The sequence below is a fragment of the Danio rerio genome, chromosome 4, assembly GCF_052040795.2.
Source record: "Danio rerio strain M-AB ecotype USA chromosome 4, GRCz13ab, whole genome shotgun sequence".
Taxonomy (NCBI): domain Eukaryota; kingdom Metazoa; phylum Chordata; class Actinopteri; order Cypriniformes; family Danionidae; genus Danio; species Danio rerio.
The window spans coordinates 62,700,397-62,721,819 of NC_141024.2; the positions used below are offsets into that span (position 1 = coordinate 62,700,397).

A 21,423-nucleotide genomic window follows, 5' to 3' on the forward strand; every position below is an offset into this window, starting at 1 on the left:
TGCAGCAGTCATCAATTGTTTGCATTTCCATTGTTTCTTGGGAAAAGCGTTGTGCTGGTAGGAGGAGAAAGACAACAGTGTGTTCTCACTGAAGAGAGAGGGGCATATCACATGGAGGAACATACCACACAAGAGCCACAGTGGCTGTCCCGTAGCTCGCTGTGATCGTATAGTGGTTATTACTCTGTGTTGTAGCCACAGTAACCCCGGTTCGAATCGGGATCACGGCAGGTTTTTCAAGGTGGTATTGGATTTGCACTCTGTGTTGCCATTCGTAATCTCCAGCCACCTTTTAGTGCAGGCTGTGCTAATGGCACGTCCTGAATGTTTACGTTTCCTAAAGTGTGGAAGACTAGGGATTCGATATGAGAAACAGGATCTATGATGCCAGTATGCTGTGTAGATAAGTACTGATCAAGTCACGCTTCTAAGGCATGGAAGGAATCTTTTCAATTGTTGAGTGTCCATTCATTGCCACAACAGCAGAAAGACCTTCTGCAGTTATCATTGATCTATTTAATGTCTCCTACATGACATGGAGTCCAAACTATTGTGTTGTACTGATGTCTACACCTACAACAACCATAAACCCAACCTTAAAGTAACCTGTCGTGTTTTAGCAACATCTACACTGTAAGAATTGAAATATTGCAAATATTCTGATATCTTTGACAATTCAAAACATGAGCTGAAAACAGAGACTGGTGACTTCACAACCCACCAGGGAGGAATGCGGGAAAAACCAGTTCCTGCTGCATTTGCATCTGACTATGCTGAGACTCAGCTTCATCCCCCTAACTCACGCATATGGTCATTCCAATGTTTTAGATTAACCAAACTGACTTTAACTATCATGTTTGATATCATTTGAAATGTCTCAGTGTGATTGGTACAATGGTCTCATTCTCTCAGAAATAGACATAATCAGAACAATAAATATATAACTTCAGGCATCTTTTGAACCACTGTGAGGGGTGTGACTTTTACACTAAGTATGAATGCCTTCTTTGTTATTCACACCCCCTTCCTTGAGGGAATTCTTGGATTATTTAAGGTAAGGACTAAGAAAAGCTCAGGGCGATTCTGCCTAACCACATCAGCCCATAACATGGCTTGTTCCATGTTATGTATATTACAAAGTCAGGAATGCATCTTTTTCATCTTGGATTTATCTTTGATAATTCGATGTTTTGTATTGATCATTTATGAATTGACTGATTGAATTGGCATAATACATTTACCTGACTAATGAATTGTAATGTTTGACCATATTTTGCTCACTCTGTAATTATTAATTCAAGTAGATTACGATGTATCCTTGTTTCCGCACGTCTTTCGTCAGGTCAGTAGACGGACTAAAATCCAATTGAGATGGAGCATTGGCACTCTAATTGTGTTTTAGCGATCCGGCTGACTCTTGATATTGATTCATGTGTACTTAGGTGGAAAGGGCGATAACTTCCGTCTAGGTCAACAAGGTGTTGCACGACTAACCTAGATTGGGTACCCGACCTTTGTTTGAAGGTAATATTATTCTAAATTAAGTTCATATGGGAAACTATGGGCTTGGTGAAAACCAAAGTTACTATAGAGTCCAGTAGTCGGGTACATTTATATTAATGCCCTAACCTCTAATTAGAAATGATGATTGTCTTAACTCAAAGGTGTACATCTAAGCGGGACTAACTAAAGTATTTTAGAACGAGCGCGCTGGTAGCGGCCATCTAAAGTATTAGTCAATTTACCTCTGTTTAATATTCAAGACTGACCGGAGTGTGACCGTGAGGGACGCCTTCGGCCGAGGCGATTTCTCTGAGCGACATGAGCACCCGAATGAACGGATGTAATAGTTACTAGTGAAGACAAACGGTTCAAACATTTATCTAAATTACATATTGATATAATCTTCTTAATGTTTTATAATTGGAGTCAGATAAAACGAGGATAAATATATTAATATTCTAAACCACCTCATACTAAAATTGGAGTCAGATATGAGTTAAGTTTAATATAAATCAACATTGTGCACTGGAAAGACCGAACATGCAGTGAACCTTCATCCACCAGTGGACACCGGCATTGGGCCAACTGGGTGGACCTTACAAAATGGTGACCCATCTCCGTGATCTCCCAACTCAGGCGAGTTACGTCTTTCCAGCACAAAATGGATTTATACCAAGCAAGAGGTTTGGATCTTCTATTCTATCTTCAGCTGCTGTGGTAAGTCAATTCTTCTTTGCCTATTAGAAATGTTGAGGGAAAGCTGGACGCACCCTATATAAACACATTGATAGAATGAGTCGGAAATGCTCAAAAATGTTAGACTGGAATGCGTTATCCGGTGGGGTTGAGAATTAGACAAAACCACTTTGATTATCAGGGACATGATAGCAGCAGTATAGATAAATGCCATCCCTTGCTCTGAAATCTCTTTGTCTGCTAGGCAGCAAGAGTTGAAGCTTAAAATTGGAATAACATCATCCAAATTATATTCTGGAACTCAGTGGAGAGTCACAAATTAGATCCTAAAAGTTTGAATCAAAAATATCCATTGTTTTTAATCTACTGTTTTATAAAAAAAAAAAGAGAAAAATGGAAAAAAGGAAAACAAGAAAAAATGGTTTAAGATTTAAAAACAATTGTAAACTTTTAAACTGGATTAATAACAACAGTTTAAAGGCATTTGCATGTGAAAAATAAAGGTGAGCAGAACAGAATGATTTGATTGCAAAAAAGACAAATAAGCTCTAATGAAAACTCTGCTTTTACAAATCAGAATTTGCCATTTAAATTTAATGGGGATAAATTCAAATATGATGCTGATCAACTAAAATATCCACTATACTTTAATTAAATCTCGAAACAGACTAAATATAAAAGATTTTAGCTTTAAATAAGCCCTTAGACCTCCTGATTGCTCAAACCTTTTCATATTCAAATGGCCTGACAGAGAGCAGAGAAATCTCACCTCAGTGATAATAAGATGCTCAGAATGTGTTTGCTGTAATTGCATAAAACAATTTCATTCTTCCAGTTGGCCATAAGCCCTTGCTGACCCTTTGTTCTCCATGCAACCTACAGGCAAACACAGCCCTGATCACAAGATAAAAGCATTAAGCTAAAATGCACTGTTGTTCTAAAACACTCTCCAGAGACCAGATATAATTATATTTAATACATACTATTTTTAATATAATATAATTACATTAGGAATAAACAATAATGTACATTATATTATAGCCGCCAATCATGGCACTAAAGACTAAAGATGAAACATTCATCTTGAGGAGGTTTGCTTTCTTTATGCTTAATGAAAACACTGACAGAACTACTATAGCATAACTGATTGTAAACCAAATAAATCCTCGCTGAAAAACACCACCTACAATTAAAATTTGATCAGAGAGTTAAACTCACCAGAAAAATAATGAAAGAGGGATGGATATGATAACATTCAGAGTTACCAAAGTTTTATGGGTCAAAAGATCTAAGAATCTGTGAGTCACACCATAAAATGACAACTGTTAAGCAGAGAACACCAAAAGGGTGAAATGCGAGAGCAGTTTTCAGGTGTTACACACTTAAAATGTGCTGAAATCAACAACAGCAATTCAGATCTGACCAACAACATCATGTGGCTTCCAGAATTAATATTGCAAGATGATGCATTAACATTAATTCCACATGATTGAATTTGAAATTCTAAAATTAACTATGGTTCTCTCTGCTTTTGTTCTCATCTTAGGCGGACCAATAACAAAGAACACTCCAGATCAGGTCCACATCAAACAAATACAAGTGAGGGCGACAAAAGGTTAGGCCATAACCTGAGAGGCCAAAAGTCTTCCATCTTGCATCTCAAAGCAAGAACCCCTGTGATGCGAACACCTCACACTTTGGTGCAATCTAACGACGTCCTGCAGTGAGTCCTCTGAAAAAGTCTTTGATCAGTCATCAGAATAACAATTATCCACAGCTAATCTTATCAATGGATTCAGCATTGTAGGAGGCTTTGTGATTTCACAAAACATCTTTCTTCAACTAAGATGTAAATTATTACATGTTAAATGAAACAGAGGCACGAAAGATCTCATAGTTAAAATCTTCCCAAATTGCTTAATAGCAATGGGACTAAAACCCTGGTTACCTAGAGGCAAAATGAACTTTACTGCATTGTTCCTGCAAAGACCAATAGCAACAGACTCTATTGTTAAGAATCCTGGCGGCATTTTTAAATTTGTTTTTATACTATACACATGTTAAACCACATGTCCTGTATGAAAATGGAATTAACTATGTTGAAATTCATGATACTTGTTTCTTTGATCTCCAAAAGTAGAAAACTCTGCTATCCCCTGTATAGCTGCAGTTTGAACTACAAACAGGAGTATAGAGTGTGATAATTAAATTAACCATGAAAATGCATTTTTTACAGGATCCAGCTTTGAACATTGCACCTTAACATGCTCCGTAAAAGATATTATATGGAATCAATTTGAGCCGGAACACACCTCATGTTCACATTCTTATGCTGGCTCCCTGTTAAAACAGGACTAAAATTTTGCAACACAATTATAAAAGTTGATTACCATTGTTCGGAGCATTACACGGACACACAGCCACAGGTAAACCCAGGCACATAGATAACACCTTAGTCTTCAAAGACCCAGAAGCCAAATTTCCTTAATTAAGATCTTTTGTCCATGTTTATACAAACAAAACACATTAGCCTCACACACATAGAACAGAATAATTAATCTGATGACAGACGAGACAACAAACACCCTCTGACACCCTCTGCCAGCTGAAAAGAAATTACACATTTGCATGGCTTCGACAACAAATTGATGGTATAAAACTTCAATAGAGGCGAACTTGCCGATAAATTTAAGGATAGATACACTGACTGTTGTGGGGATGGTTGACAAACCAGAGGGCCCCTGGTTTTCCAATCTATCACCAATAACAGGTATAAGTGCTAAAGTGATTAAAATTAAACCGAAGTGAGGACTCTTCTAATAATCACTAGGACATTTTAAATTTGACAAATACCATCAATTGTGTTCAAGCCCCCACACACACACACAAACACACACACACACACACACACACACAAATACACACACAAATACACACACACACACACACACACACACACACACACACACACACACACACACACACATTATTATAGATATACCTTCATAATTATGGTTAAATAATGTGATTACTATCATGTATGACAAATATCTTCACGTTTTTTCATTTTGAAAATGAATGTCATTTATTTGAATGTATTGTCATGATGATATGTTTTATGATGCATACTGCCTGTTATACTGTTTTAATAAGTTGCACTGACCTTTTGATAGCTTTACCTTGAGTAATTCAAACCAAGAATATTTAATATTCTCCCTATCATTATACCCTATCTCAGTGGTGACAAAGACTTATCTGTTTTTGATTGGACCATTTAAACAGATTGAAAGAGACCTGAGACCAGTTGTACGACTCGCACTTGCTGACTTTTATGTTTTGATCATATATTTTATGCTTAACCTCATGACTTTCTCCAATGCAGAATGACACAAGTTCATAACTGTTCAATCGCTGAGCCATCAAGTTGCTGTTTAGGTGTCCGGGAGAAGGCAGTGTATACACACTGTAGACCCCCACATGCCAATGTCTGCATATCTGGAGGTGACCAGATTCATCAGAAGAAGCAGACTATGAGAAGCCCACACGACGTGGACACTTTTGTCAGGGGAAGGACTCAGTGGAAGCTATGAAGGCCTGTATGGACTGAATGAGCAGTGCATTCGGGTCAGGCTCATCAAAAGAGGTGAAAACGAGCCTGGACCTGTTTAGCTACCTGCTGAACACGACCTACAACTGAAAATGCTGCAGAGACTGTCTTGAATTGCCCCTGAACGACCTCAACAAGGATACATAGTGACCCCATGGGCACATTTATATCTGACCCAAGGGATCAAATGGGGGTTATCTGTAAGAATTGAAATATTGCAAATATTCTGATATCTTTGACAATTCAAAACATGAGCTGAAAACAGAGACTGGTGACTTCACAACCCACCAGGGAGGAATGCGGGAAAAACCAGTTCCTGCTGCATTTGCATCTGACTATGCTGAGACTCAGCTTCATCCCCCCAACTCACGCATATGGTCATTCCAATGTTTGAATGTTTTAGATTAACCAAACTGACTTTAATTATCATGTTTGATATCATTTGAAATGTCTCAGTGCGATTGGTACAATGGTCTCATTCTCTCAGAAATAGACATAATCAGAACAATAAATATATAACTTCAGGCATCTTTTGAACCACTGTGAGGGGTGTGACTTTTACACTAAGTGTGAATGCCTTCTTTGTTATTCACACCCCCTTCCTTGAGGGAATTCTTGGATTATTTAAGGTAAGGTCTAAGAAAAGCTCAGGGCGATTCTGCCTAACCAGATCAGCCCATAACATGGCTAGCTCCATGTTATGTATATTTCAAAGTCAGGAATGCATCTTTTTCATCTTGGATTTATCTTTGATAATTTGATGTTTTGTATTGATCGTTTATGAATTGACTGATTGAATTGGCATAATACATTTACCTGACTAATAAATTGTTATGTTTTGAATGATTCAAACAGAGTTCGTGTTATTATCACTGATAAATGTTGTTGTCCATAGCACTACAAGCCACTGTACAGGTTAGTAACGGACTAAAACATGTTAGACGGAGCAGCGTGGCACGCTATTCAATGTTGTTAGAGATCCGACTAACAAATTGGCATTATTTCATGTATACTTGGACTGTAAAAGGCCAACTATTTAGAACAACAAAATATTGTTGAAACTACTTTAAATGTGGATATTTAGGCCTTCATCTACAATAGTATAATCCTGCGCGATTATTATTAAAATACTTTGTCTTGATTAAGTAGATAACAGATCCATGGGGACCACATAAAAATCTCCTAAATTGAGTAAGTAGTGTTCTGCCTTTTTAGGAGAGTGGTTAATTGCCTCTGTTTAATGACCAAGACTGACAAGCTTGTATTAAGAGATTGTATACCCGGCCGGTGCAAGACTCGAGATGCTATCGGAATCTGAGTAAATGAGAATAACGTATAATAACAAATCAAAAGAATATTCAATCATAATCTAAAATAATGTGAAAGAAAACAAAATAATCTTATCAATGTTTTATAATTGGAGTCAGATAAAACGAGGATAAACATATTAATATTCTAAACCATCTCATACTAAAATTGGAGTCAGATATGAGTTAAGTTTAATATAAATCAACATTGTGCACTGGAAAGACCGAACATGCAGTGAACCTTCATCCACCATTGGATACCGTCATTGGACTAACTGGCTGGACCCTACATATCCGATTATGGTCCAGCCCAACACCGATCTTTGAGCAAATGGCTGATCTTCATCACCTCTGAGAACTTCTCTAGGAAGTAAGGCTTGAGGACAGTTATAGCCTATTAACAAGCCTATTTCACAGTCAAGTGCAGGAGCCATTTCACCTGCCAGATGCTCTAAATGAGGCCAGTTATTTGCTGTTTCACAGGTGGGTATATGGGACCTATTTGCAGGTATGTAATCTCTTGTATACGTTGCTGGGAGTTGGATTTTCAGTTTTGAATTGATTCCTCTTACTTGCAGTCCATTCAATTTGCAACTAGACACAACCTTCGTTTTAGAAATTATTGTAGAAATCTTGAGTTTAACTGATTCTCCCTTTGCTCCAAGTAACTCAGCAGTGTCCTTCAGAATGAAAGTGGTATCACTTTGAGTATCAAGCAAGGCGTACACTAAAGTCTCCTTCATTGGTTCAGTTATTGTCGAAACATATACTGGAACAATGGATGAAGTATAAGTGCCACTCCTTTCTTGGATTACTCTGTTTGATGTCGCAGACTCAGATTCTTGTACCCTCTGTGATTCAGATGTTTTGCTTGCCGACTTTGGGTTACCCCTTAACCGATCTTGATTGATTCTAGTTGTTTGTGCTGAATCCTTACTCACTCTATCTTGATGTAAGCATGTTGGATGATGTCCTTCACATTTTCCACACACACTCTTAGAGGTACATCCCTTAGAGTTATGACCTGCCCTGAGGCAGCCAAAACACAACTTCTCTGCTTGCACAAACTTTAATCTTTCTTCAATTGGTCTTTCCATAACCTTACGACACTCATGAAGACTGTGGCCATACCGCTTGCAAAAGATACACAAGATGCTAGTTTTTTCACTGGAACTAATAGTGAATGTCTTGGCACTTGAATTGCGATTCCTTTGAAGCTTAGGGTGATGTTGGTCAAACTGTTTAAATCTTTCTTGTTCTGCTGGTTTTATTGCTTGCAGTGAAGTAATAGGATTGCATGCGATTCTAGCTTCCTTATTGAGAAATTCAACAAAGAATTTGAAGTCTGGAAATCTGTTGTACTCATCTGGGAACTTAGTAACTGCTCTGTTCCAGCGTGAACTTAACCACTCTGGCAACTTAGCAGATATCCTTTGGTTTTCAACACAGTCATTCAGAGCTTGTAAACCTTGAAGATAAGGCATTGCTGCTTCAACGCTGCTCAGGAAATCGACAAATTCCTGAAGGTCTTTGTTGTCCTTATTACCAATCTTGTGCCATGACTGTATTTTGTCACGATACAACTTGCCAACTACAAACGGATTGCCAAACCTGTCCTCCAGTACTTTCCATGCTGCTATGTAGGCTGCTTCTGTCCCAATCAGGAAGTGCCCTTCTATAGCTTTCTTGGCTGAGCCACTTACATACTTGCGTAAAAAGAAAAGTTTTTCTTGAGCCGGCAAGTTCTTACGATCAATTAAAGTCTGAAAGGACAGTTTCCAGTCATTATACGTCAAAGGGTCTCCTGAGAAAACAACAGGTTCAGGAATTGGAATTCTATTGGCTGTAATTGCTTCAGCAAGAGCCTTAACAAGGTCAGAGACTCCATTGGGAGCAGCAGATGTGTCGGACTGTGCTATGTGAGCTTGGGAAGGTTGATTAAAAGAAGTAGTGTCTTGAGTGAGCATTAATGGTTGTAAGGGAGGAGCATGAAGGTTTGGTGGAGAAACATAATCTCCTTGTTTCTGTAAAAAAGGGGAAGAATGCGATTTTACTTCATCATTGATGCTTTCAGCATAAACCTGTAGTCTTGCTTGTGCTGCATTATGTCTTTTTAGTTCTTCCAATCGTTCCACTTCCTTTTTCTTCTCTTCCAACCTTATTTTTCTGGTTGTACTTTCTGAGATAAATTGAGCCTTTCTTCTCGCCTTCTCAGCATCCATTTCTCTTTCTAGAGCTTCTCTTTCAGCAGTTATTCTTTCATCTTCTGACTCAAGTATCTTAATTTCCTCTTCGTATTGATGCTGAGTCTTCATTATTTTAAGCACTTCTTGTGTAGCTGCTACTTCAGCTGCTGCTTCCTGTCTTTTCTGCAAAGAATCATGGGAAGTCTGGCTGAACAACTTAGAAACAGACCTTGACATATTGGAAGTTGCTGAAATTATGCTGGACACAGTGGCTTCAAACACTGAATCTGAATCAGGCCAAGGTGAATTCTCAGCTTCTCCATTGAGAAAACATTGAGCCTTTTTATTTGCAGCAGTAGTAATGGCAAGACAGGTATCGTTTTTCCTTCGAATTTCTGGCTCAGGGCTTGTGATGTTTCTTATTTCATCATAAAGTTTGTCAACCTCAGACTGAAGGGCATTAATGGTGCTCACAACCTCAAAAATCAAATCCATATCATCATTATCCTTCATGGCTCTTTTCAAACCATTAATGTGATACTTCCATCTTTTATACTTCTGCTCAAAGCTTCCTTTTAGATTGTTCAGTCTAGCTTCTTGCAACGTTTTACCCTTATCAGTGAGTATACGCACACGTTGGCTTCTTCTAACATCTGAGGTCTGTGTTTTATCTGCACTGACCTGAAGTTGTTGTACTTGTGCAGCTACTTTATCCTGCTCAGCCATTTCACCCTGTTGTAATGGTAGAGTCTGTTCTGCATCATCCCTTTCTTTGCTACTGGATCTGCACACACAGCTTCTTTAGTGGACATTACCGTTTTTTCACTTGTTTCTGACATGACAATTCTGTATTTCATATAATATGATATTCAAAGGAGTGTATCCTAATTTTCAATAAAGCTAACCTTTATCTAATCTTCAAATCTTCAAATTCAAATTTAATAGCGAAGCTATTTCAAGTAGGCTTATATCTTAACCATATAAATTTAAACTATTGTATTGGAAGTACCAAAAATATGAATACAGCTTGTAAAATATGATCAATGAAAAATTATAATGTATATGACAACCCAGAACTGTCTAATTCAGTCTTTCAATAATATAAATGATGCATTCGTTTGTCCCTTTAGTCCATAAAGTTCAATAATCCAACAATTATAGAAAAATGTCCACTTTTATCCTTAAATGAAGATGATGGAAATACCAGCGTTAGTTAAACTTCAACAGCAGTTCACAAACCCTTGTGCTGCTTCCAAGCACTATCTTATATGTGCTTGCTTTCTTCAGCCCTTTTCCGACTGCTGCGTCAACCACTCTGTAGCAATCCTCTTGAAGATAAACCTCTCCTATCCACCATCCTTTACCTCTTGCTGGTCAACATCCACGTGCAGGTATCATCTGATGGTCCTTGCCTTCACCGATGCAGTGAAGTGTTCTACTATGCCTCCCTTAGTCACAACGCGAAGGCTGAGGTTCCTTTTTCACAGATGTTTAATGCACTTATCGGCACAGATGCCGACATCAACACCATAGAACTGTATAAATGATTACAATAACAACATCAGATACATTCACAAACATAAGGATTAAGCATACAACTTTAAAATAATTAATGAACAAAAATACATTCACATACCACTTTGCCTGCTTGTAAACTAAGAGAGGAGGGATACATCCTTCGAAATCTTGATTATAGCACTTATGACTTACAAAAGAAACGTCCTTAAATCTTTGCGTTACTTTCCTCTTTCACTTTCATGCGAGTGCCAAACCCGGAAGTAGTATTGTAGCTGGGCAAGATGGGAATGAAATAAAAAAATGTCCAAAACCGTCAGAATGAATAACTTTTGCTCAAATAAGCCATAGATCGGTAAATAAGTCAACAATAAGCAGTTTAAAATTATCAAAAATGAAAAATTATACATATTAAACTAATCACAAGTTATTGAAGAAAACACGTTTAAAGTACACTAGCGCCATCTAGTGGAAACAAAATACCACTGCTTTATGACAGCAGTTACAACAATTATAAATAAAATACAATTTTAAATGAATTTAAACTAAAGTATAAAAGGCAGAGGATTCTTATGTAAACACAGCAAGCATATTACATAAATAAAAGGACTATATATAAATATAAATAAAATTATATTCTATTTTAATTTTATTCTATTCTATAAATTATAAACTATTTTCAAAATAAATTAAAATGCAAATACAAAAGTAACTTAGTAGAAAACAAGCAAGTACAGTTGTAGTCAGAATTATGAGCCCTAATACATTACTCTTACCTGTTTAGCTAACCTAGTTGTAGCGAAGGCTACCTGATAGCAGAGGCTAACTCGTTGTGTATAGCAGTGAACCAGGTGTGTCTGTTAGAACACGACAGAGGGAAGGATGAAATCAAACTGATTTATTGTGGCAAGTAAGTATGAACATGAGAGAGAAGAGCCAACTGTGAATATTAGCAGATGTACAATGAAGTGTCCAATTGGTTCCGGTGCACAGGTTCAGAGGATGATTTATAAAGCACAATTATTAGTCGCACACAGACGTGACGTTTAGGCCCAGCCTTGTGATTGGTCCGAAGTATGTGTATGAATACTGTGGTCCAATGAGCCTTCAGAGTGCTATGAGTCTATCACTTGGCCATTGACGCATAACAGCCCTTTCCTCACAATATACTGAAGATTGCACTTGCTTAGCTGGTTATTGGTGATTTCCTGATTAAATGAGCGTGTAGCCGATGAGTTGTGCTTATGAAAGTTGTGGTTTCTCTGTAACAGACAAATAATAACACTCCAGCATCAGCAATCAGTAATATACATCATTACTTTAACAAACTTACACATGACAGCACTAACATATACATTATAGGCTCTTCCCTCACAAAATGAACATAATTGGATGTAATCACACTCTAACATCCACATTTACTAACAAACATTATGCCTTTGAATCACTTCAGCTGAACAAACAGTGAATAGCATCGCGATCGCGATGCTAACGCATGCTAATTAGCACTATGACACATCAGGTATCTCTGTGATGACTGGGACTAATAAGTATAACTTCTAAATAATTGTTATAACCGGAACTGTACTCACTTTCATAACACGCACAGAAGCACAATTACATCCAGTCAGACACTCATTATAGCAGCAATACACGTTTCCAGCGCCACTTTAGTTAACGAGCCGCGCTCGGCAAAGTCTCGTGCAGCAACAGTTCACTCTGTATTCAGTAGCGCCTATTCCGGTTTCGGTTTGTGACGCGATTTCAGAATAAAAGTCTCTGAGAGTCAACATTGCTCAACAGCCTTTTGCACAGCCGCCCCCAAATTGTGTGCAATTTGCTCATGTAAAAGGCTCAATTGTTAATCTGAAGTTGGTGGAGGGCATTGCTCATCCTCCTCAGACTCTGGGATTTCTGGGAGAACAATTAGTCGGACTGCCGGACGGGTGTAGATCTTGTCTTTGACCTTAATGTCTGCCGATCTCACGTGACCATCTGCGCTATGATGCACTTTTATCACTCTACCAATTGGCCAGAAAGCTCTGGGGAACTGGGGGTCCATCATCAAGACTACTGTACCCACTGTGAGGTCAGCTGGGGTGCCATGCCACTTCTGTCGGCACTGCAAGGATGGTAGGTAATACTTAATGAATCGGGACCAAAAGTGATCTGCCAAAACTTGACAGTACCGCCATCTCCGCTTGCTTAGGCCCTCTTCTTTACTGTATACTACAGGAGGTAGTGCTCCATCGAGCCGCCCCATCAGAAGAACATTCGGGGTTATAGCATCCAAGTCAAAAACACTGGATGAAGTGTAACCCAGTGGTTTCGTATTCAAAATGGCTTCAACCTCGAGTAAAACAGTGTACAGTACCTCTTCTGAGACTGATTGGACACCCATCACGGTATGTAAAGCAGACTTGACTGACTTGATCTCCCTCTCCCAAGTACCCCCAAAGTGAGGAGCTGCAGGGGGATTAAAGCGAAAGTCAATCTTCTGTTTAGCTAGGAGCTGTTGGAGGTCCAAGGACATGCTGTTGAAGGAGTCACGAAGCTCTTTTTCTCCTCCTTTAAAGTTCGTGCCCTGATCAGAAAGAAGTTCAGCTGGAGTCCCTCTGCGAGCAATGAATCGTCTAAGACTCATAAGGAAAGAGTCTGTATCCATATTGTGCAGAAGATCCAGGTGAACTGCGCGTGTGGTCAAGCATTTATAGATGATTCCCCATCTCTTTTCTGAACGCCGTCCGATTCTTATTTGGAAGGGTCCGAAGCAATCGACCCCAGTGGAGTAGAATGCTGGCTTGTGTAGACGTAGGCGGGCTAAAGGTAAGTCTGCTAACTTTGGCACTAATGGCTTGGATTTCCACCTGCGGCATTCTTGACACTGCTGTTGCAGCTTTCGGATTGCCTCCCTTCCACGAATGATCCAAAGATTGCGGCGCATCTCTGCGAACACTCGCTCAGGGCCTGGATGACAAAGACGAGCATCATAGTCCTGAATAAGAAGCTTTGTGGCAGTATGTGCTGGATCCAAGACTATAGGATGCTTCAGGGCAGGATCCAACCCTTCGGCCCGTCTAAGCCTCCCTCCGACTCGTATAATTCCCTCATCCGAATCAAGCTCTGGGGACAGGGTCAATAAACGACTGCTTTGGAGCACTTCCTTTCCAGTGCGAAGGCGACACAATTCCTCTGGGAAGCAATCTGACTGAATCTTTTGGAAGATCATCATCTCTGCCTTTCTGTAGTCTGCTGCATTTGGGGGTCCATCTGCCGCCCCATGCAGCTCCTGGGCTGTGGCCTCAACCATTTCCTTCCAAGATGCAAAAGACTGCTCTTGTGATGTTTCTTGTCTCTCCGCTCTTGCTATCATTCCACATGAAGTAAGCTTCCTGAACTCAGTAGTATCTAAGTCAGGTTGCTTTCCTGGTGATGATGGCCATTCTTCAGGCCCTTTAAGGAGGAAGGGTGGCCCTTGACTCCACCGGTTCTGTCCTGCTAACTCTGCTAAGGTCTTTCCGCGGGTAACATCATCAGCTGGGTTTTGCAACGAGTCAATATAACGCCAGGAACTCCCTCCTGTAAGCTCCTGGATTTCAGCGACCCGAGTGCCCACAAAGACTTTGTAGCGACATGACTCTGACTTCAACCAAGTTAGCACTGTTGTAGAGTCACTCCACAGTATTGTCTGATCTATGGCCACTGTTAATTCTCGTGCAATTGTCTTTGCTAGTTGGGCAGCTGTCAGAGCACCACAGAGCTCAAGTCGGGGAATTGAATGCTGACGACGAGGTGCCACCCTGGACCTGGCCGCCAGGAATGCTAAAGACACCTGTCCCTGGCTGTCCTCAGTTCGAAGGTAAGAGACAGCTCCATAGGCCTTTTCGGAGGCATCACTAAATACGTGAATCTGCCTGGAGACAATCATCTGACTATGAGGAGTTGAAGCGTACGGTCGAGGAAATGAAATGTGAGGCAACAAGTGTAGCTCTGACTCCCACTCTTTCCATGCCTCCTGCAGATCTTGGGGAATATGTGGGTCATCCCAGTCCCTCGGTTTGTCCCACATGCGCTGCACTATCAGCTTTGCGCGAGTCGTGTAAGGCAAGATAAATCCCAAGGGGTCGTATTGTCGTGCTAACACTTTGTAGATATTCCTCAGTGTCAAAGCTCCATACTCCAGAGGTCGGCTTCTGTATCTTAAAGTATCTGTCCCCCAGTGCCAGCTGAGTCCAAGGGCAGGTTCCAGCAGATCAGGCTCATCGTAGGAGAGCCATCGCTCCATACTGTCAGACCTCGCTTCCGCAGGCAGATGCTTGATGACGTCAGGTAAGTTACAGGCCCACTGCCGAATCTCAAACCCTCCAGATGCGAGAACTTCCCTGATTTGGTCCACTAGTTTCCTGGCCTCATCTGCAGTATCCACACTTTGGAGGCAGTTATCCACATAAAAGCATTGTTCAACTGAATGCCTGACTCCATCTCCTTCCTTGCTGTGAGTCCTCGCATGCAGTTGGAGGGCAAAGGTGGCGCAGCAGGGTGAGCATGCAGTCCCAAATGGTAAGACCTGCCATTCATAGATATCCGGTGGTTCCATCCGCCTCATGTCTCGCCAAATGAACCTGAGGAGGGGCCGATCCCTTGGCAAAAGCTGAACCTGATGGAACATGCTCTTGATGTCTCCACTGACTGCCACTGCATGTTGCCTGAATCTCAGTAAGACACCCAAAAGGGAAGCTCCCAGTGTTGGCCCAGGAAGGAGAGTGTCATTTAGATTCTGACCTTGATGTTGGTAAGAACAATTGAAGACCAAACGGTTCTTTCCGTTGTGGCTCACCAAGTGGTGGGGTATATACCATGATTCTTCAGTGCTGTAGGCTTCACTTGGGTCAATCCTCTTCACTGCTCCAGTTTCTACCAGCTTGCGGATAGCTGCTCCATATTCATCAGCTCGTTGAGGGTCCCGGCTCAACCTTCTCTCTGTACTCCTAAGGCTTGGGAGAACAGCTTCTTTGCTAGATTTGAGAGGAGGTATGTCTCGTTTCCGAAGTAGGGGTGTGGCATACCTGAGAACGCCTGCAACGTTGACTCGTCTTGTCTCAGCCTCTAGGAGCTCAACTGCTTCCTTATCCTGCCTTGATCGCATTGCCTGTTTATCACTCTGACATGGTAGAGTGTCCATCCTCCAGAGCTTCTCCACATTCCGCATCAGTTCTGTTGTCTCAGGTGAAACGCTTGTGAGAAGACACAGACTGGTGTCCGACACCCAATGAGCAAAGGGTGTGGGTCCTTGGAGAGTCCATCCAAGTCTGGTGTGAATAGCTGCCGGTCCTCCTGAAGGGCCCAGTCTTACTGGTTCAATTGGAGTAAGTAGGTGGGGGTAATCAGCTCCGATTAGAACAAGTGGCTTGACACGGCTGAATGGATGGAGGGGGATGTTTGCTAAGTGCTTATATTTCCTCTTCAGACTCATGATGGGGTATGAGTGGTCAGCTAGATCAAGGCGTGGAGAAGTGAATGCTTTTACTATCCGGAAATTTTTCCTGGGATTGATGGGAGATGAGATACTGAATGAAACAGAGGATCCCTTAAGTGTTTGGACCTCTTGCCGTATGGTACGAAGAGCGATGTCTTCAGGCTTCTTCTGTAGGCCAAGCTTCTCGGCAGCTTCTGTGAGGAGCATTGTACGCTCCGACCCATCATCTAGAATAGCGTACGTGTCGAGTATCTTGTCTTTATTTTGCAAGAAAACTCTGACGACTTTTAGCAGAACTCGAGAGGTTGTTGTGGGCCTGTCAAGATAAAGCACCTCTGTACTAGTGCTAACAAGACAGCTCTCTGCCTTTGGATGCTCATGTTTGGGAAGTGTGTTGACATCATGCAGAACTTTCAGATGCTTGCCTTGACATACACTGCAGAGCCTCTTAAGGTCACACTGAGCAGCCTGATGTGATCTCCCACATCTCCAACATCTTTTCTTAGCTCTTATCCACTCTCTCACTTCCTCACTAGTGAGATTCTGAATCTTGGGACACTTATTTAAAAAGTGCTCCGTACAGTCGCAATATGGGCAGTAGGATTTCGCCTTGACTTTTCCCTTTTCCACACATGAGCTCTGACTTTCGGGTCTGATTGCTTGATTTGGCATATAGCTCTCTGATCCATGTAGCACAGTGGCTGCTGGCTTACTGTGGCGTTTTTCAACCCGGTAGCTAGGTGGCCTTTGGAAGCGAACCTCTGTGGGGTTGTCATAGCCCTGGCACCATGACTCATATCTCAGCCATTCTGCCAGATCCAGTAGTGTGTGTGTATGCCCATGGCGATTAAACATCTGACGTCGAAAGTTTGCTCTCATCTCTATGGGAAGCTTAGTGAGGAGCCTGGCAACATGTGAGCCACATCTCAGCTCCACTTCCCCATCGGGGCCCAGGGTCTGCAGCATGCCTACAAGTGACTGTACGTGCAGGGAGAATCGCTCAAAGCCAACTGTGTCTCCCCTTCGGACCTCAGGTGAATCCATTACTGCTGCAATCCGTTTCAAAGCTACATGATGCGGTTGACCAAACTTTTCATTTAAGGCCGCCATAGTGTCTGAATAAGGCAGGGGGGAGTTTATATACGAGTCGGCAATAAGACAAGCTTCCTCAAGTCTTAAATGATCCACAAGAACCTGATATTTAAAGAGCTCAGTAGCATCAGCGGGCAACAAGTTTGTTAAGGCTAATTTCAGCCTAGAGAACTCCATCGGGTCTTTATTAACAAAGAGAGGTATTTTAGGTGTTGGCCCTTTGTAATCCCCTCCACTTAAAGTGGTTAATACTGGCGGGAACTGTCTACCTTGGTAAGAGTTTGGACGGTGTTGGTGGGGCCTGGGTTGGTAGTGAGAAACAGGTTCTTCAATATGAGTAGTTCGACGTTGTGAATTAATGATGGGTGGGAAAGATTCTGGCTGCTGTAACCTGGACTGTGCTCCGTATTGTTCATGATGTCGGCTAGGCATAGGGCGACCTGAGTCATGAGGTGTGGAGTGCAAACGTGAATGTGCTGTAATGCTAGATGTTGCATTGTCCCGCATGAGCTGCAACTCACCCATCATCCTATCTATAACAGTGACTACTCTTAACTCCTCCCCTACTATGGATGCTGGTGGATATTGTGAGGAAGGCCAGGGTGGTGGTGGCAGTCTATCATCACATTCCTCTTCCCTTAGCAGAGCGAAATCATCAGATAATGGAGGTGGCGGCAATGGCCAGTGTTCTGTAATAAGTTCCTGTTGATCTACTGTGCGCCCCCTGTCTGAGGATTTCTCTGGGTGTCCTACCCTTCTAGTATCAGGAAGTGATGTATAACTATGCTGTAAACTCTCATCAGCCCTTTGTCTTGGCATGCTCTCTCTATGTGACACAATCTGTTCAATAACCTCTTCAGTATAGGGCATTGGGGTGCATGGCCCTCTTAAGCTCATAGCTCCAAGGCTCTCATCCTGGTTAAAGGAGTAATCGTCATGCTCAGTTGGTGCACCACTCCACCTAACATGAGGCTGTGGGCTCCAATGTTCCTCTCTATATGTGTGGTGTGCTGGGCTGTTATGTATGGGCTCACACACCTTTGTTCGCACTGCACCGACTTCATAGTCTCTCAAGTAGGATGGCTGTCTTATTTGCCTTTTGGGCCGAGTCTGTGGGGCCCAGAATCCTTCACCACTCTGTTCCATACTCCCAGCACAGCTGCTCTCCGGCTCGAAGGACCAAAATTGTAGCGAAGGCTACCTGATAGCAGAGGCTAACTCGTTGTGTATAGCAGTGAACCAGGTGTGTCTGTTAGAACACGACAGAGGGAAGGATGAAATCAAACTGATTTATTGTGGCAAGTAAGTATGAACATGAGAGAGAAGAGCCAACTGTGAATATTAGCAGATGTACAATGAAGTGTCCAATTGGTTCCGGTGCACAGGTTCAGAGGATGATTTATAAAGCACAATTATTAGTCGCACACAGACGTGACGTTTAGGCCCAGCCTTGTGATTGGTCCGAAGTATGTGTATGAATACTGTGGTCCAATGAGCCTTCAGAGTGCTATGAGTCTATCACTTGGCCATTGACGCATAACAGCCCTTTCCTCACAATATACTGAAGATTGCACTTGCTTAGCTGGTTATTGGTGATTTCCTGATTAAATGAGCGTGTAGCCGATGAGTTGTGCTTATGAAAGTTGTGGTTTCTCTGTAACAGACAAATAATAACACTCCAGCATCAGCAATCAGTAATATACATCATTACTTTAACAAACTTACACATGACAGCACTAACATATACATTATAGGCTCTTCCCTCACAAAATGAACATAATTGGATGTAATCACACTCTAACATCCACATTTACTAACAAACATTATGCCTTTGAATCACTTCAGCTGAACAAACAGTGAATAGCATCGCGATCGCGATGCTAACGCATGCTAATTAGCACTATGACACATCAGGTATCTCTGTGATGACTGGGACTAATAAGTATAACTTCTAAATAATTGTTATAACCGGAACTGTACTCACTTTCATAACACGCACAGAAGCACAATTACATCCAGTCAGACACTCATTATAGCAGCAATACACGTTTCCAGCGCCACTTTAGTTAACGAGCCGCGCTCGGCAAAGTCTCGTGCAGCAACAGTTCACTCTGTATTCAGTAGCGCCTATTCCGGTTTCGGTTTGTGACGCGATTTCAGAATAAAAGTCTCTGAGAGTCAACATTGCTCAACAGCCTTTTGCACACTAGTTAACCCAGTTAAGCCTTCACATGTCACTGTAAGCTGTTTAGAAGTGTCTTGAATAACATCTAGTAAAATATTATTTCATAAATGTGTTGAAAAAAAAACTTCTCTCTGTTAAACAGAAATTGTGGAAATAAACAGAGGGGCTAATAATTCAGGGGGGCTAATAATTCTGACTTCAACAGTATGTATATGAAGAGTTTGGTTGCAAAACGCGATAAACGCCATTTTTAGACATTTGGATTGTATTATTGGAAATCACTGTTCAGATGTACCTTAATCTATGTGTGAATTTCTGCATTTAATAACATTTAAGAATGTACATTTTAGGCCGAGTAAACATGTATTTTGTATAAACACGGATGTGTCATGACTAGGCCCACACAGAATCTGCGCTCGCAGAATTCGGCAGATTTTCCACAGAATTCAGCAGATTTTTAGCCCTTTATTAATTCTGTTTATTTACTTTAAGTAAATGTGTGTAAATCTAAATTTATTCAGTTTTAAAATTAATTACAGTAATATTATTGACTAATATGAAAATGTTAATTGGATTTAAGTACAATGCAGTTTGCAACTCTAATAATACAAATGTATTCGTAATTGTTTCAATATTAAAGAACATCAAGCGTTTCCAAAGGTTTAAAGGCTACATTGTAAAAACAATTTTTTTCCATGCCTTAAAACACACACACACACACACACACACACACACACACACACACACACACACACACACACACACACACACACACACAGCCAGCTTCTTGAATTTTGGATTACTGACAATGGCTCGGCGAGGCAGTGGCGCAGTAGTTAGTGCTGTCAACTCACAACAAGAAGGTCGCTGGGTCACTGATTCGAACCTCGGCTCAGTTGCCGTTTCTGTGTGGAGTTTGCATGTTCTCCCTGCCTTCACGTGGGTTTCCTCCGGGTGCTCCGGTTTCCCCCACAGTCCAAAGACATGCGGTACAGGTAAATTGGGTAGGCTAAATTGTACATAGTGTGTGTGAATGTGTGTGTGGATGTTTCCCAGAGATGGGTTGCGGCTGGAAGGGCATCCGCTGCGTAAAAACTTGCTGGATAAGTTGGTGGTTTATTCTGCTGTGGCGACCCCGGATTAATAAAGGGACAAGGCCTACAAGTAAATGAATGAATGAATGACAATGTCTCAGCAGGTCCTGGATGTCAGTGAGAGTTGCAGAAATGTCCCATCACTATCCTGTGTGACAACTCTCAGTAGGATACACTGCAGGATCTCAGGCGGCATCTGTACAAAATAACCAACAATCATCAACATGTCGCTTAACATACAGTATATTAAAGTTAAACTCAAAGAATTAAATATGTTTGTACTAGGCATGCCTCCTCCTCACATTCCCCTTTGCATAAGTTTCATTCATGGGTTATAAAGTAAACAAAAAAAAGAGAACATGAAGTGTAAATAAATATATAAAAAAAAAAAAGCAAAAATCTATTAAAGCAAAAAGAGAGAAAGAACTGAGGTAAAATAAAATAAAACAGAGAATATGCTCCACAAGAATCATAGTGATGAATATATATCAATGCCAATGATCTGCAAACAGAATGTAGTATAGATCAGTAAGTTAAGAATCAAGTTTTATATTGTACATATTTAGCATTAACATTACCAGAATATGTAAATTAGAGAACAAGCCACAAAGAAAAATATATTTTGTTATCTTTGATATCAATAAACTTCATGTAATGGACTGTGTGGCTCGACACTCTTTAAAGTTTACATTATTCTTTTAAGTGAATAAGACCACTAACTGTACGATCAACCTGGAAAACGCCAACCCTAACACAGAAAAC

At 41.0% G+C, this 21,423-nt stretch overlaps 1 protein-coding gene and 1 long non-coding RNA gene across 3 annotated transcripts in view; one reads left to right on the top strand and one right to left on the bottom strand.

Annotated features, from left to right (window-relative positions):
• LOC148682305 (uncharacterized) overlaps window positions 1-21,423 on the top strand; it is a 152,546-nt gene that overhangs the window by 56,255 nt on the left and 74,868 nt on the right. The window lies entirely within an intron of this gene.
• On the bottom strand, window positions 11,698-19,501 carry LOC141381788 (uncharacterized). Of its 2 annotated transcripts, XR_015942520.1 has the most exons (3): window positions 19,367-19,501; window positions 12,407-19,036; window positions 11,698-12,076 (listed from the first exon to the last, which is right to left on the bottom strand). XR_015942520.1 is itself a non-coding variant. In XM_087249664.1 (2 exons), exon 2 carries the CDS (start codon window positions 18,526-18,528, stop codon window positions 12,676-12,678), a length of 5,853 nt encoding a protein of 1,950 aa, XP_087105790.1. In that variant the 5' UTR covers window positions 18,529-19,036; window positions 19,367-19,501; the 3' UTR covers window positions 11,698-12,675. The 2 variants fall into 2 exon arrangements, 1 of the variants encoding a protein (XP_087105790.1); XM_087249664.1 differs by having other exon boundaries at window positions 11,698-19,036.